At 35.8% G+C, this 17,794-nt stretch overlaps 1 protein-coding gene across 1 annotated transcript; it reads right to left on the bottom strand.

The window, feature by feature from the left end:
• Window positions 1-6,173: 6,173 nt before the first annotated feature.
• On the bottom strand, window positions 6,174-7,551 carry LOC118047002 (thaumatin-like protein 1b). The gene is made up of 2 exons (XM_035056139.2): window positions 7,396-7,551; window positions 6,174-7,009 (listed from the first exon to the last, which is right to left on the bottom strand). The coding sequence occupies exons 1-2, from the start codon at window positions 7,451-7,453 to the stop codon at window positions 6,315-6,317; spliced, it is 753 nt and encodes a 250-aa protein (XP_034912030.1). The 5' UTR covers window positions 7,454-7,551; the 3' UTR covers window positions 6,174-6,314.
• Between the last annotated feature and the right edge of the window lie 10,243 nt (window positions 7,552-17,794).

A 17,794-nucleotide genomic window follows, 5' to 3' on the forward strand; every position in this document is an offset into this window, starting at 1 on the left:
TCCTTCTTTGATAAAGTTGATGATGATAGATTGTGGCTATCCTCTTTTCACTTATCAGATTCAACTGTTCATATCTAACCTTTTCCCATTCTACCTCTTCTAGCTCAAAGTCTATCAATACTCTTAATGAGGGGATTTCCACTTTTAAAAGCATCACCACCTCCATTCCAAATACCAACATTTATGAGGTGGCTCCTATATATGATTCGGTAATTATCTCCTTGATAAATTGCTTTCATATTAGCCATGATGCTCTAGGTTATCGCCACATGTAAACCTTTATTATTATTTTTTATTATTTATTATTTATTTTTATTTTTATTATTTTTTTACTTGAAAATTTATCAAAATATGGGTCAAAAATTGGGTAGCAACAACTATTACTATTATTATTTATAATTTATATAGTTAACCTCCATATGGTTCGACCCCGGTCTTGCCAGGTTATTTATTACTTCGACACTCCTACACTTGGAAGAAGACATCAATCTTTTGGTCGTGTCACTTGCAGTTCTTCCTTTGCCTTACATGGTTTTATAGATGGAAATTGGGCAAACAATGTTGATGATAGAAAAACCATAGGTGGTTATCTTGTGTTCTTTCGTCAGGTAAGCAATGTATAGTTGATCGCTCTTCTACTGAAGCTGAGTACAAAGCCTTAGCCGATGACACTACTGAGGTTATCTGGTTTCGGTATTTATTAACAGATCTCCAGATTTTGTTTACTTCTGCTCCTTTCATCTGGTGTGACAACCTTGGTGCAACTTATTTGTCTGTGAATCCTATTTTTCATGCTCGCACAGTTGAGAATAATGGAATGTGTTGGGTTGTGCCTTAGCTAACCTTCCTATTTATATAAAGGCAACAGAACACTGCAGTAACTGTAATGATTACAACATCCTATATTAGAATCCTATTCTGATAGATACATGTGTAACTGTAATGATTACAACATCCTATATTAGAATCCTATTCTATAATATGCCCCCTCAAGCTAAGGGTAAGGGATCAACCCGAAGCTTGAATCGAAAAGTAGTAAAGGATGCAATAGGAAGCGGTTTAGTGAAGACATCGGCAAGTTGATCCCAAGAGGGAACAAAATGAATTTGAATTTCTTTCTTGGCAACACGGCCACGGACAAAGTGATAATCCACTTCAACATGCTTAGTACGAGCATGGAAGATAGGATTTACTGAGAGATAGGTAGCATAAAGATTATCACACCAAATGGTAGGGGTAGAGACTGAGGGAACCTGCAAATCTGTTAAAAAGTATTGAAGCCAAATGACTTCAGCGGTACCATCAGCAAGGGCTTTATACTCAGCCTCAGTAGAGGAGCGAGCAACAGTGCATTGCTTGCCGGATTTCCAAGAAATCGGTGTCTAACCAAAAAAGACAAGATAGCCGCCTGTAGACTTGCAATCATCAATACTACCAGCCCAATCTGCATCTGTAAAGCCATGTAGAGCAAAAGAGGAGCCTCGAGTGATATGGAAACCATAAGATGTCGTACCTTTAAGATAGCGTAAAATATGTTTGACAGCGGCCCAATGAGAATCTGTAGGAGCATGCATAAACTGACAGACTCTGTTAACAGCAAAGCATATATCTGGACGGGTGAAGGTAAGATATTGAAGAGCACCCACGATTTGACAAAATCATGTAGGATCAGAGAATGAATGATCCGGTAATAAAATGACTTTCGAAGGGGATACTGGAGTATCAACTAGTTTGCAGGAAGTCATACCAGCTCGGGTAAGGATGTCAAGAATATATTTATGTTGACACAGCATTAAACCCATACCGGTAGACTGAACTTCAATACCCAGAAAGTAGTGAGCAACACCTAAGTCACGAAGCTTGAACTTAGAGCTGAGTAACTGTATAAGGTGATGGAGCATAGTAGAGTTGCTACTCGTGAGCAGAATATCATCAACACACACTAGGAGATAAAAGATATTAGTACCATCAGATAAGATAAACAGGGAGGTGTCAACCTTGGAAGCTCGGAAATCGATGGAGAGCAAAACTGAGGTGGCAGTAGGTTGTTGGCCATAACCTCGCTGTTGCAATTGAGGGCAATGGGGGAGCTGTATGGCCGAAATTCTAACACAATTGGCAGCGTGGATTCTGCCCCCTATTGCGCTGCTAAAAGCCCTGCCTATTGTCACCGAAGGAGTTTTGGAAGCTGTGGTGATCAGGTCTGGAGCCAGCAAATCGGTTGCCTTGCTGTTGAAGTGGTTGGGATGCCAGCCACCGTTGAAGCGGCCCCTGTTGGAGATAAGGCATCAACAAAACCAAAAACTCCTTGGCCTAGGAGATAAGGCAGCATCTACATACGCCAATATAAATAATTGGTGTTTGTTAATTTGAGGGAGATGACTTGATGAGTGTGAGAAAGGGAGATAATGCTTGCAGCAGTAGAGGCAGCAGACGTGGGTTGCAAGAGGAGGTGTTGACCAGCCATGGAAAAGGAGAATCCAGGCGGTGACGCAGCAAAGGAAAGCAGAGGAGGCGCTGCAAGTGAAGAGGGCTGCACTGTCAGAGAAGAAGAAAGCTGGACTGCTGGTGCTGCAGAATTTGAAGATGTATGTGGCGGCTGTTCCATTGAAGAAGGGAGGCTGGGAGGCTGTGAGAAAAGTAGGTTTAATTTATTTTAGGGTTTTGTGGCTCTGATACTAGGTTGAGAATAATGGAATGTGTTGGGTTGTGCCTTAGTCAACCTTCCTATTTATATAGAGGCAGCAGAACACTGCAGTAACTGTAATGATTACAACATCCTATATTAGAATCCTATTCTATAATACGTAAAAATATGTTAAGGTTGATTATCATTTTGTTCGAGATAGAGTTGCGAAGAAGAAGATTCATATTCGTTTTATTTCCTCTCGGGATCAACTTGCAGATGTCTTCACTAAGCCACTTCCTTCAGCTTCATTTACTGCTTTTCGGTTCAAGCTTTGAGTTAATCCTCCATCCTCAGCTTGAGGGGGTATATTATAGAATGTACCTATATAGGAAATATTGTATATAGAAAATATTGTAGTCATACTCTTGTGTGGTAACCTCCACCATTACTATTGTATATTGCCATACACATATATATAGAAAAAAATTGGCTAACCAATAGGTTAAACCTCCTAATTATTCTAACTTTCACTACATCTACTTAGTACATATAAGTTGAAGGATTGGTACCTTGATCAATGAACCGAAAATATCATTAATTGATAATGAATGGCATACAGTTTTACCATATCAACAGCATGAAAATTGATAATCGATCCTTTTGGGATATGTCAATCCCAAATCTATTATTCCATTTCTTTATTAATTACATAAAAACATTTATTAAATGTGTTGTCCTCCAACTCTTTCCATAAAAAGAAAGAGTTGTGAACCACCACGGTGAGGGAAGTCCTATTATGGTTGGCGGTGAGGGAAGATACGGGGATCTGTGGACAACTAGATCTCTGGTGAGGACAACACTGCTACGACTAATGAGGGAGACCGTGGGTCTGTGGCCACTAAAGCTACGATGGAGATAGGAGTGGTTGTTTGGTTGATTTCGGGTTGGTTAGGAAAAGAATGGGGAAGATGGAGATGAGATGCAGACAATGGGAAAAAATGGCTAAAAGAGAGATCTCGTGAGGGGTTATCTTGGCTATGAGGGAAGGCTCCTTCGGGTGTAAGCGAAGAAGGCCAAAAATCCAAAGGGAAGGGGGCAGGAGCTCCTCTTGGTTGGGAGAGAAAATTTAGGTTTCAGGTTTTATTTTTATGGTTGCCTAATTTTTTAAGGGGGCGGCAACTCCTCTTTGTTGTGAGAGAAAATTTGGATTTAGGGTTTTATTTTTATGGTTGCCTAAATTTTTTTGTTTCAAAATTGCCTCCCTGCTTTTGTGTGTGTTAGAGACTCCTAAAATATTGTTAGGTCCCCAAACTTGGTCCTTCAACTTCTTTTTTTTTTTTTTTTGTAAATTTGATTTTTCTTATTTTTTTGAAAACGAAGAATATCAACATCGACTCAACAAGAAAAATAAATGATTTTAAAAAAAGACATATTAAAAGTCGAATGTATTCATAAGACCTTTAATAATTTAAATTCGTTTTTAGACAACATTAAAAATGCTAAAAACGATGCATATATATCAAGAACATATATTTTTTGGGTTTTTGTTGCTTTTGTTGTTTTTTTTATTTTTTTAAATAACTTATCAAAAAGATGAGTTGAAAATTGGGTAGTAACAATTAGTATATGTCATTGGCAGTTGTTGTTCTAGGATTCAAGCAACAATACACCTAATAGGAAGGTGAATTAAGTGTTCCACTAATAATAAAAAATATTAAAATTCATTTAATTAAATACAATTAACCAACAATATAATTAAATTGCATAAGTAAAAAGTAAAGGGATAGGAATTGTAAACCTGGTTTTTAACATGGCTTGGAACATCTATATCCACACCTTAAGCACCCAATTGGTCTTGTGTATTTTGTTCTCTTACTAGTCTAAGTTAAAGATTATAATTGTTACTTGATGAATCCAAACCAAAATTTTACACCACTTGAAGATATTCTTTTTTTGACAATTTGAACCTACTGAATCTTAAACCGATATATATATATATATATATATATATATATATATATATATATATATATATATATATATATATATATATATATATATATAGTGTAAAATGTTTGAGTTTATTTTATTCATGCCATTAAGCTAAAATAAAATATTTTACATAATTAGTCAAATGAACAATTAATCTTAGATTCTCATTTGATCTTTATTTGCTTTGCTTTGGTGGATAGGTTTTAGAGAAGAAGAAGACTATTTTTTTATTCTACACTTTCACTCAATTTCTTATATTTCTCTATCTTAAGTTTTTCTTCTAGGGTTGCTAGGGTTTCTTACCCACCTTCTGTTTTCCCTCTAATTTTTCTTTGGAGGCTAGAGTTTTTTTTACACCTCCCCTTTTTTCCTACCTTGCTTTTCTATTTATAGGCAATCGGGTAGGTTCTAGAATCTTTATAGATAGAACACTCATATCCTTTGATTTTTTAGGGTAAATTTTGACCCTTCATCATTTTGTATATATATTTGGCACAACATCTCGTGTTCTATAAAGCTCATACCAAATCTTAATCATAAAAAGTGGGGATGAGAGAGAGAAAAAGGAAAAAGAGAAGAAGAAAATGGGGCTGAAAAACTTCACTGTTTTTTTTCAAAATCAGACGACCCGTTTCCTTTCAAAGGGTGGCCAAAAGCTCCCATACACGCTCTTTAGCGAGCTTCTTCTTTACCAAAAAAACTAAAAAACTAAAAAAAATTAGGTATGATATATTAAGAGAGATAATATCAACCCTATACAAAATCAATCTCTTTGTCTAAACTCTAAAAACCAATTAGGATTTCTAGTGATCAAAATATTAAGTAGTGATTTCAAGAATTTTTTATTAATAAAAAATAAGAAATTCATGTTTTTTCCACATCACACCAAAATCCTGATCTAGAAGGATGATCACAATAATACTACAACCGTGCTACATTCAACATTGTACTTTCCATGAGTTATCCTTTTTTTTTTTAATTCCTCTGCACTTAATAATGTGTTACCCTTTTAATATTCTTCAAAGTCAACAAGTACTTCTATTAATTGATCTAACTATGAATGTGGTGGGCTCTAAAATACAAGATTAAACGTATGGGAATTTTGAACTTTACAAAGCATGTTTAGTAGGCAAAAGCTATTATCAACAAAAACGGAATTAATTTTCAAGAGATATTTATTTAAAATTTGTTTGGAATTATAATAGTCCGTAGTGGCAATTTAAAATACTTTTCTAATTAAAAATACATCAAAATTCTTAGTTTCTCAATGGATTTCATTTTCATAAATTTTTAAATGAACTTAGATTATATCATCGCGATAACTCAAAAAAAAAAAGCTAAATTTATTTATAGCATCGCACGCTTACCATTAAAACCAGTCAAAAATCCCCTAAAACGGTTAGCACCTGATGACAATGTTTTGAAATTGAATTCGACACTGCATCTACCTAGTACATATAAGTTGAAGGATTGGTACCTTGACCAATGAACCGAAAATATCGTTAATTGATAATGAATGGCATACAGTTTTACCATATCAACAGCATGAAAATTGATAATCGATTCTTTTGGGATATGTCAATCCCAAATCTATTATTCCATTTCTTTATTAATTATCATAAAAACATTTATTAAATGTGTTGTCCTCCAACTCTTTCCATAAAAAGAAAGAGTTGTGAACCACCACATTTGATCATGGACAAAAGGTAATCAAATAGTTGCCTCCACTAGGACAAGTAAACGTGCTCGATTTATCATCGTAAGCATAACTGTAAGCTTGAGGACACTGCTGCTTGAAAGTCATCGAATATTGGTTAGGTTTACATTTTTCAGGTGAATTATAGTCTCCTGTGCAGCAGTACTGCGGCTGGTTAAATGCCAAACACGCGCTCTTGCAGGCAATCACAGTTCCATCTGCCCCCTTCACTGCTAAACTAGGATCACAAGCAGCATTCACGTTAGCTGCACAGCTTGTAGAAGGGCAGCCAGTAGAACCTCCTTGGGGGGTTACCGAAACTGGGATGTTAAAGCCATCAACAAGGCTTATATCGTAAAAATCTTTCCCACCATCAGCACTTAGAGTAAATTCTACCAAGGATGCTGGTGGGATCGCACCGGCTCCGTTGCATTCTATGACGCCAGAGGCGCAGTCAGCTGTAGCACAAACAAACTTTCCCGAGGCATCTGTAGAGCATTGCGTTCTGGCCCACAAGCGGCCAGACCAATTGACAGGGACACTCAGCGAAGATGAAGCACCCGTTGCCAATGTGAAGCCAGTTGAAGATAAAGACGGACCGCTAGCAGCCGTTAGAGTTCCTGGCCAGACTGTGTATGGACAGTTGTTTTTGAAGTCGAAAGTCACAGATTGAGCTCCAGCATGCGTGCAAGCTGCGCAAGATTTTTTTTTTTTATATATCAATAATTAAATCTTGGTCAATTCAAATAAAAACACAAACAAGTTTTAAATACATCAAACTCTTGTTTCATGCTAATTTATGTGAATCTATTTTATTTTTTTTTCATATAAAAAGAATAGGACTTGAATCTAAGACTTGGGCTTCGTTTTCTCTATGGGACTAGACGTCCGTACTTAATTCAATATTTAAAATCTTGCATTAATTCAGTTATATATTATATGAAAAGTAATTTATATTGCATACGCAAACAGAAAATATATATATATAAGAGCGAGCAGAATAATCAAAGTGAATAATATGCATAATAGAGTTTTCCATGCAAGATGCTAATATATGTAATATTGTAAAACTACTTGCCATAGAGGAAGATGACGAGGGTGAAGGTAATTATAGCAATGGGCATACGACTCTCCATTGCCGAGATGCGTCGAATTAACACTTTTTCAGTATCTTTTAAGAGAATTGAGGTAAGCAAGAAACACTCTATATTTTAAAAAGATTGTGTTTGCCACTTAATAAATAGTGTTAAATTTGCAGACTAGTAAACAGCCAAACAGTGAAAATCAAGAAGAGAGAAAGAAAAAGAAAAAGAAAAGTTTGTAATAACAACCATCTTCAACACGCACCTTACGATGACATTTGACAATGACAAATTATAAAATTATAATTTATTTATATTTATAAAAAAAATAAATTATAAAATTGGGTCTGTCATCTGAAGTGCGCGGAGACCGTACATGCACTGACCTGCACTTATCAATTATTTTTTAATATTATTTATATTTATTAAATTAGAAAATTAAAAATAAACCACCCCGATTAAAAAAAAAAAAAAAAAACCCAATGAAATATACAAATGCCCTTGGTTTGAACCACAAGTGACTATCTAGATATCTCAATTGCTAGTAAACAGCCAACAGTGGCGGTTCTCCTCCAGCATTACACCGTGATGAGTGCGAGACTATTTAAAATTATCACACCGTGATGAGTGCGAGACTCTTCAAAATTGACAAGGAAGCAGACTGGTCCATGCTTCTGGAATGAATGGAACTCTGGAATTATTTCAAATCTAATTGTCTAATGAATGTAACGCTGGAATTATTCCAAATCCACAAGTTTCATTATGGTGTGTTGATTGTGAGACATTATTTAAAAAACTGAAGGGGGATAAAATTATCAAAAAATTCTAATTTTATAAATTATTTTAAATAAAAAATAATAATCAAAAGAATAGGAATTAAATCTAAAGAAATAAGAAATTAAAGGCATGCTTTGAAATTTTGAAGGACCACACATGAAAATTAAGAAGAGGAAATAAAATATAAAAAGGTTGTCGACATTAAACTGAAAAGCTATCTGCCACACATGGGATTGCTCACACACTAACCTGTACTTATTAACTATTTTTTTTAATATTATTTTATATTTATTAAATTATAAAATTGGAAATAAACTACCCTGATAAAAAAAACATATATACCCAATAAAAATATACAAATACCCTTGGTCTGAACCACAAGTGACTAACTAGATATCTCAATTAATGAGAAAGCAGACTAGTAAACAGACAATTAGAGGAATGCCCTGCTTCTCACGTCTAATGAGAGCAACTGAATGCAGGAATAGGGCCATATTCACAAGAAAATTAATTTACACCCGAGATACTACTTTGTAAGTGTAAAAGCTATATATATTTCTGTGTATATCAGGTAGATTTTTTTATGGAAATATCTTGTAAATAAATATCAAAATATTTGATATTACAGCACAGAGTATATATCTAATTATGTTTAATAATATTTTTATTTGAATAAATTTATATTTAACCAAATAATTATCCGTGCCAATAAAATGATGTCTACCTGATAAATTTTTTTATTTATTTTGTATTTCAAAATATTATGAAATGAGTATCACTTGCCTATATTTATTTAATTAATTAAATTAAATTAAATGAAAAAATGTCTATAAAAAAGAGAAATTAAAAAAATAACAAATAAAAATATTCGAGACATCCCGAGTCATTTTCAAAAGAAATGAAAAATCTTATAGAAAGAAAATAAAAAAAAAAATCAATAGAGCCCAATATCTAATTAAATAAGTATTAAAGGATGAAACTGAAATAAAAATTGAGCTTAAAGAAAGGGAAAAAAACCATGCAAACTCGGGTGAACCTCCTAAACTTGGGTTATTCTCTAAAACTCGCAACTTATGAAATCTTAAACTTGAACATGATTAAGAAGCACAATTCTTAACTAATTTAATGTTGAATAATGAAAACAGGAAAAAAAATAAATTTTAAAAAAATTGCCAAAGTAAAAAAAAATAGCAATCAAAAGAATGAGGGATCAATTATGATAGAAAAAAAACTTATGGAGAATGATATTGTATAAACAAATCAAAATAAAAAATTATCTCAAATAAAAAATTAGTAATCAAAAGAATAGGAACAAAATTTGAAAGATAAAAAAATTGAAGGGGGTGAATTGTTAAAGAATTCTAATTTAATAAATTATTCCAAACAAAACAAACAATGATCAAAAAAACAAGCACCATATCTGAAGGAATAACAAATTGAAGGCATGCTTTCAAATTTTGAAGGGGCACAAACTAGAATTAAGGAGAGAGGTAAGAAAAAGAGAGAGAAAAGGTTGTTGGCACCAAACCGAACAACTAGTTCACATGGTATTACCAAACGGTCAACCGGACCAACTTAAATACTAGATTTTGACAATTTAAAGCTACTAAATCTTGAACTAATACTAATCCTATATACATGTAGAATGAAGTGTTTGAGTTCATTTTAATTGTGCTATTAAGATAAAATATAAAGATTTACATAATTACTGAAATGAACAATTAATTCTTAGGCTTCACTTGTTTTGCATCTTGGACATCTTCATTGATTTTTTCATGACATCTTTCATGCTTGTTGATGTCAAAACTCATTTTTGGGTTATTCCCCACCATTTTTTACCTTATTCCTTTTCAAAATAAAAATAAAATAATAATCGCATTTGAATTTGGCAGAGATGCAATTGAATTAATTTTTAAAATCAAAATCTAAATTGACTATAGACAAGAGAAAAAGGTTTTTCCCCCTCCTTTGCAGTACCTTTCTCTCTCTCTCTCTCCCACTTGCCTAAAAACCCTAACACAACCCACACATCATCATGGCCTACCACCATGATGAAAGGGGCAGAGGGGAGAAGCCTTACAAGTGACAAGTGACTCTGGGGAAGCTGCATAGGGGCCGCCATAGCTACCCTACCCCTTCGGCATGACTAGACAAGGGTAGCCCCCCCCCCCCGCGCCCTTTATAAATACCATCCTTACCAAGGGGTTGGGGGTGAAAAAAAGAAAAAGAAAAAGGAAAAAGGAACGAAACAAAAAAGAAAAGGAAAGAAAGAAAAACAAGGGAAAACAAAAGAAAGAAAGGGAAGAAAAAGAAAAACAAAGGAAAAAAAGGAAAGAAAAGGAAGGAACACTCTTTGGCCTTTACTTGGAGAAGAAAAGGAACCTCCTCTCTATTGCTAGGTAGTAGCAGCAGCCACCATTCCTCCTAGTCACCACCACAACAATGCCACTGTCAACGTTAGCAACCACGCTCACTACAAGATTTCACAGTTTTACCGACGGAAATATTCTGTCGGTGTGTGATACAACTTTCATCAGTAAAGTATTTACCGACTATATTACCGACGAAATACTCCCGTCGGAATACCTTTTGTCGGTGATTCCACATTCCGTCGCTATATCGGTCGGAAATACAAAAAAAAACTTTTACCGACGGACCGTACGCGCCAAAAAAAAAAAAGTTTCCCGCTTGGAATATACCGACGGAATATTTTCCGTCGGTGTTATAAAAATACCGACGGACTAACTCCGTCGGCAAAAGTGTCGGTGATATTTTATACCGACCGAATATTGCCGTCGGTAAATGTATACCGACGGATTTGTTCCGTCGGTGATGGTCGGTGACGATGGCAGACACTGTCCAATGCCGACGGAGTTTTTCCGTCGGTAAATCCCTGTGTAATTATTTTTTTTAAATTGTTTTTTAATTATTTTGAAAAAATAATATAAATTAATGGTAATACAAACCAATTATGCAAATAAAATTTATATTAAGCAACAAAAACACAAAGTGAAATAATATTCATTACAAAATGAATGTGTTTCAAAAAAACATTAAACAAAATTTTAAATGTAAATAATGTTTATTAAAAATTAATATAAAGGTGGAGGAGGAGGAGGAGGAGGAGGATGGGGGTTAGGCGGCCAAAAAGGATTAGACGCACATGTTCCACCTTGTGTCATGTTCATGACCATTTGCCGAAGCTCTTCATAGGCCGCTCTTTGTTGTTCAGACTCTTCTCTGTGTTGTTCGTTCGCCAATCTTTGCTTTTCTTTGAGTTGTGTGTATGCCTCTGATAGGTGGTCGCACCTTTGCTGCAAGGCCACAAACTCCTTAGATGGGAGCTCGATACAGATTGGGAGCTCCCAGCGGTTGAAGCAGTACCGGTCGATCGTAAGTTGGCCGCGGTAGTGTTGGAGAGCTCGTAAACCCAATTTTTATCGGGTCAACCTGACGATCCAGCCTCCATCCACAAATCCGGATCGAATTCCGGATGGGTTGAGATGGATCGTCCCCGTATCTCTCCCTCAACCAATTATTATAGGTCTCTTGAAAAAAAAAATCATCATATTCAATTCAATAAACATAATAATAACTTACAAAATAAAATGGTTGAACAAACATACCACAAAATATTGAGCACGGTTGTCAACGAACTGTTGCGTCCCCTTTTGGCGGTCATGACTTCGCACGTGCGTCTCCACAAACAACTCCATAGGGCTCAGCTCATGTCCAAGAGACGTAGCCTATAATGAAAAAAATGTATTAACAACAAATTAATTGAATGATATATTTCATTTAAATTAATCTTACCATCCGTTTCGCATATGCAGAAAACGGAACGGAGCCGCCGGTGTGCGTTGTCACCGAGCCATGAATTGGCCGATTTCAGTTGCCAGCACCGGACTGTGAACATCGAGTGAACCGCTCAGACGTCACGTGCTGAAGATAGTGCGGCCATATATCTTCCGGGATGTATATTGGTTTGAAATCCCTCCAAACCGCAACATCGTTCCAGCCTTGGAACCCCTTATCCCTCGCTGTTTTTTTTTGCTTTTTTCTGGGTGTCATACCAAAAATCACGCAACCTAATTCACGCACGAAAAAATTACATTTCGAAACATAAATAATTATGTAAAAAAAAGTCGTATTGTTTTCGATGTTACCTAATTGCCGCGTGATTTTCCCACACCCTCCTCACAACAGTGTCATGTTCGTCGTCCCAGTAGAATCGATGCTGTATATAAAAAAATATTTTTTTAAAATGTTAATAATTTATTTACAATTATAACTAGAATTTATTAGAAATAAGCTGAAAATTATATATTAACACGAACCTCAAATCTACGAAACCATGCATTGATTTGAGGCATCCATTCAGGATGTCTGGATATCTGACTCCATTGAAACAATGGAATCTCCATCGACGCTTTGAACGCCGATGATATTACTCGGGCGGCCTCAATGTTTGTGAACCTGAAAAGAAATGAAATTAATTTGTGATTACTTCATAAATTATGTTTTAAATTTGTTTTTTTTTTATATAAAAAAAACTAAAACCTTAACAAAATTACATTGAAAGATCGTCCTTCCACTGTGCCTCGTACTGGTGGGTAAATTGATTCCGCTTCGAAGGCACGCCGCTTTTGCGATGTAAAACATCGCTGGAAGAGGCAGCATCGGTTGACGGCGCAGGTGGTGTAGGTGCCTCTTCTTGAGAGGCACCTAAGGAAACATCATCATCGCTGCTAGAGGAACTTGATTCGACTGGACGTGAACGACCAGCTCTAGTTTTCATTTTATACTTCAACAAATTATACTTCAACAAATTAATCATTATAATTCAACATTAACAATTATAATTCAACAAATTAATCATTATAATTATGACAACAAAACAATAAAAAATATTCAAAAAATTCAAAAAAAAAACCTACATCAATAAAAGGAACGAAATATACATACCTTAATAATGTGACAAATTCAAAACTTTATCTACATTACCAAAAAAAACACCAAAACAACAGAATAACAAAAATAAAAACAACTAAAAATAAATTAAAAGCAAATAAATTAAATTGGAAATCGATAATTATTCCAACAAATGCAATTATTAATTCTAAGGTAAATTCAACATTAACAATATTAATTCAATAAATTAATCAATAATTATATAGGCAATACAACAATAAATTATATTTCAATAAATTAAAAAAAAAATATAGACTAACAATTAAATTAACAAATATTCAACAAATTCAAAAAAATCAAAAAAAATTCAATTATTCAACTTTAACTAATTCTAAGTTAAATTAACTAATAACAATTCTAACAACACAACAACAAAAAATATTCAAAAAATTCAAAAAAAAAACCTACATCAAGAAACGGAACGAAATATACATACCTTAATAATGTGTCAAATTCAAAACTTTATCTACATTGCAACAAAAAACACCAAAACAACAAAAATAAAAACAACTAAAAATAAAATAAAATAAAATAAAATAAAATAAATTAGAAAAAAAACACATACCTTTTAATATGATGAAGATTTACAACACCAAATCTTGCTAGAGATTAAAGGTGAAAGTGTTTAAGGATTGAGGGGAAAAAAATGAAAAATCTGAGGTGAAAAACGGAGGAGAAGCGAAGCGGCGGGGAGAAGAAGAAAAAATGAGGCGAAGCGGCGGGGGCCGGAACTTATAGGGCAGTTTTACCGACGGAATGAATATCCGTCGGTAAAAGGTAAAAAATTCCGTCGGTAACAGGTCAAAAATCCGTCGGTATTTTTTGAATTTCGCCCCGAATTTTTAAAAGCCCTCCATATTTTTCGCAGTCCGTCGGTGATTCCGTCGGTAATATGACAAGTTCGGAGGCGCATTAATTCACACACTTTGGAAATCGCACAGTCCGTTGGTATTTCTGTCGGTAATATGTGTGACCGACAAATTACCGACGGACCTATTCTGTTGGTATTAGCGTCGACAAATCTGTCGGTGAATCCGTCGGTCATTGTGGCATTTTGTTGTAAATATTTTCGAACTCTCTGTGAGATACCGACGGACTAGAATCCGTCGGTATACCCGTCGCTGATTGTGGCATTTTGTTGTAAATATTTTCGAACTCTCTATGAGATACCGACGGAATATAATCCGTCGGTGTATGTGTCGGTGAAGCCGTCGGTAATGTCGTCGGTGTTGGTGTAATTTCGAACTCTCTGTGAGATACCGACGGATCACTATCCGTCGGTATGGACGTCGGTAAGATTGCATGATGCAGGAAAGGTTGTCTTTGTATTGCCTGTTTACCTTCCTGCAGAAACTTAACTGATAAATTGTCCATCACATAAACACAATAACCACATTGCTTAAACAGTAAATATTTTGTTTTACAAAATACATCATCTATAATCTAAATTACATGAGACAAATGTTTTTACATAGGGCTTCATTTTCATAATTAGTCGGAATTTTCTTCTTCTTCCTCATCAGTTGAATTGTCATCATCTTCATCGCAATCTTCAATATGGATATCATCTTCTTCATCGACATTTGCTTCTCCGCTAGAGCTGAGAACAACATTCAACTCCTCTCCGTCAATATCAACAAGACTATCATCGAGAACTCGAAAATTTGAATTTTCTTCCAATTCAATCGAAGGAGCAACTCGATATGGTTCAACCAACTCACGAACTTGAAAGACTTCATCTCGCACACTTGTGTCTTCGTTCTCATCCTGAACAACCTCGACACGACCTCGTGGTTTCGTTTTTAAAACGGAAAACCAATCAACTCTTAAACGATCCTTTCTAAATGAAGGGGTGTATGTGTAATAAACTTGTTGACATTGCTTTGCAAAAAAAAATACATCGTTTATGTTGCGGAGTTTAGCTTTTGAGTTGATTTCGACCAGACCATGGTGCGGATCAACTCTGATTCCTCTGTCCGTCGTGTCATACCAATAGCATTTGAATAAAAACACTTTATTGCAGTTCGACAACCTCTTCTAATCTACCATAGTAGTCAACTTCTAACTGGCTACTTGTGGATCCCTTAACACAAACACCGCAGTTGTATGTCTTTCTTCCTTGCCCGTATTCTTCAGTATGGAAAACATATCCATTGACAAAATACCCGTTGTAGCACCTAACTTTTCTTTCAGGGCCGAGGCTTAGTGAAGACAATGACTTGGGCGCACTCCTTCCCATTTGATAAACCTTGTAAATATATGTAATTAAATGTACATCAATACACGGTAAATGAACGAGAATCTCGTAATGACATGCATACGTTAGAATGAGTTTGTGATAGTGCTTACATGTGTTCTGAACCATATGGAAAATTGTTCATCTTGTAATTGAAAGATCTGGGATTCGGTCAGCTGCGAGTTATTGGAGAGCAAATATTGTCGATGTTGCCTGCAAGTGATAATGAGTGTATGATATTACAATATATAATTAACAGTATATTACTGACAAAGTTTAATTAGTATTACACATATATAGACTTACTGAATAAATGGTCTCAGCTCATCACAGTTAAATAGAACATAGTTGTGTGCTTGTTTGAATTCTATTTCCGACAAATATCTTCCTCTTACGGCATTTTTAGGTGTGGGTCGTCCAGTATTGGAGAATATTGACAAGTTCCCACTGGAAGGCACTTCACCGCCATCGTCATGTCGTGGAACGCGATTGATTCTTGTTCTCAGATGAGGTTCGAAATAGTACGAGATAAGTGTTGATATCTCTTCAACAATATAGGCCTCAGATATGGAAGCCTCAACATGCGCCTTGTTCTTAACCTTTTTTTTAGATTAAATAAGTACCTGCATTGAAGTACAATTCAAGTATTTTCAAATAAGAAAAACATAGAAAATACTTTAAGATATGAATTCCATTGCAACTGTAATATCTTACCGTTCGAATGGGTACATCCATCTATACTGGACCAGTCCTCCAGCTTTTGCCTCGAACGGTAGATGTATAGGGAGATGGTCCATTGAGTCAAAAAATGAAGGAGGGACTATCATCTCAAGTTTGCATAATGTCTCAATGATATTCGTTTGAAGCATCTCAATGTGCTCAACATTCATCTTGCTGGAGCATATATCTCTGAAGAAATGACTGATCTTCGTTAGTGCATCCCATATTCCCTTTGGCAACAAATCACGAAAAGCTAATAGGATGAGTGTTTGCATGGCTCTTCATTCCATACAATCTGCAGTCCTCTATGTTAACAAGCCTTGATATGTTCGATGCATGTCCATCTAGGAAACGCAGACTCTTAAGCCATTTGTAGACTAGCAGTTGTGTGTTTTTCTCTAACACCAAGCTTGCCCTTGGTTTTGCAACCCGTGACTCGTCATAAACCAACTCCATATTTTTACGGTTACAGTATAAAGCTATATCCAATCTAGCCTTCATGTTGTCTTTTGTCTTCCCCTTCACATCCATGACGGTGTTGAAAATATTCTCAAACACGTTCTTTTCGATGTGCATGACGTCAAGGTTATGGCGGAGAAGATTAGTCTTCCAATACGGAAGCTCCCAAAAGATACTTAGCTTTACCCAATTATGGGTCAAACCAAAACCAGGAAACTTTTGCTTACCTAATTGAAGGCCAAACACAATGTCACCGTACTCTGATACAACATGATGCAATTCTTCACCAGAAAGACGCGGGGATGCAACATCTTTTTCAACTCTACCAACAAAGAAATCTTTTCTGTTCTTTCTGAACCTGTGATTAAGTGGCAAGAAGCGACGGTGACAGTAAAAAAAAGAAGCTTTACCTCCATTTGCTAGCGTGAATGCCTTGTTGTTTTCCATGCAGTATGGACATGCGAGTTTCCCATGCATGCTCCAACCAGAAAGTATTTCATAAGCTGGAAAATCACTGATAGTCCACATCAAAGCCGCCCTCATAAGGAAATTTTGTTTCCTCGATATATCATAAGTCAGAGATCCGGAGGACCACAACTGCGCCAGCTCATCTATCAACGGTCGAAGACAAACATCTATATTTCGCCCCGGGCTGCTTGGACCGGGTATGACAGTAGATAGAAACATGAACTTCGGCCTCATACACATTCCCGGTGGCAAGTTATAAACTGTGAGAATGACCGGCCAACAAGAATAGGGAGCAGCAAATGACCCAAATGGGTTGAACCCGTCTGTACACAACCCAAGTCGAACATTCCTTGATTCAGCAGAAAAGTCAGGATGAACACTGTTAAAGCGTTTCCACGCTTCGCCGTCAGAAGGATGCACCATCACACCATCAACGACATCGTGTGTTTGGTGCCATGTCATGTGCTCAGCAGTCCTTGGTGACATAAGTAACCTCTGCAGTCTAGGTGTGATTGGGAAATATCTAAGTTTTTTATATGCCACTAGAGTCTTCCCCCTGCCAGTTCTGGGTTTGTAACGGGAATGTCCGCATGTCATGCACTCGGTCATCTCAGCATTTTCAAGGTAGTATAACATGCAGAAGTTAGGGCACATGTCAATTTTCTGGTATCCTAAACCGAGGGGTTTCATCATGGACTTTGCAGCATAAAAGTTCTCTTTGAGCCTGTTCCCTTCAGGTAAAATGCTTCTTGCCCAATCAATAA

This window comes from Populus alba, chromosome 1 (genome assembly GCF_005239225.2).
Source record: "Populus alba chromosome 1, ASM523922v2, whole genome shotgun sequence".
Classification (NCBI taxonomy): domain Eukaryota; kingdom Viridiplantae; phylum Streptophyta; class Magnoliopsida; order Malpighiales; family Salicaceae; genus Populus; species Populus alba.

Bases quoted from the DNA above. Each gene is read 5' to 3' on its own strand.
- LOC118047002 (XM_035056139.2), bottom strand. From the start codon at position 7,453: ATGGAGAGTCGTATGCCCATTGCTATAATTACCTTCACCCTCGTCATC. The intron at 7,010-7,395 runs GCAAGTAGTTTT...AATCTTGCGCAG, and splicing joins CCTCGTCATCTTCCTCTATG to CTTGCACGCATGCTGGAGCT.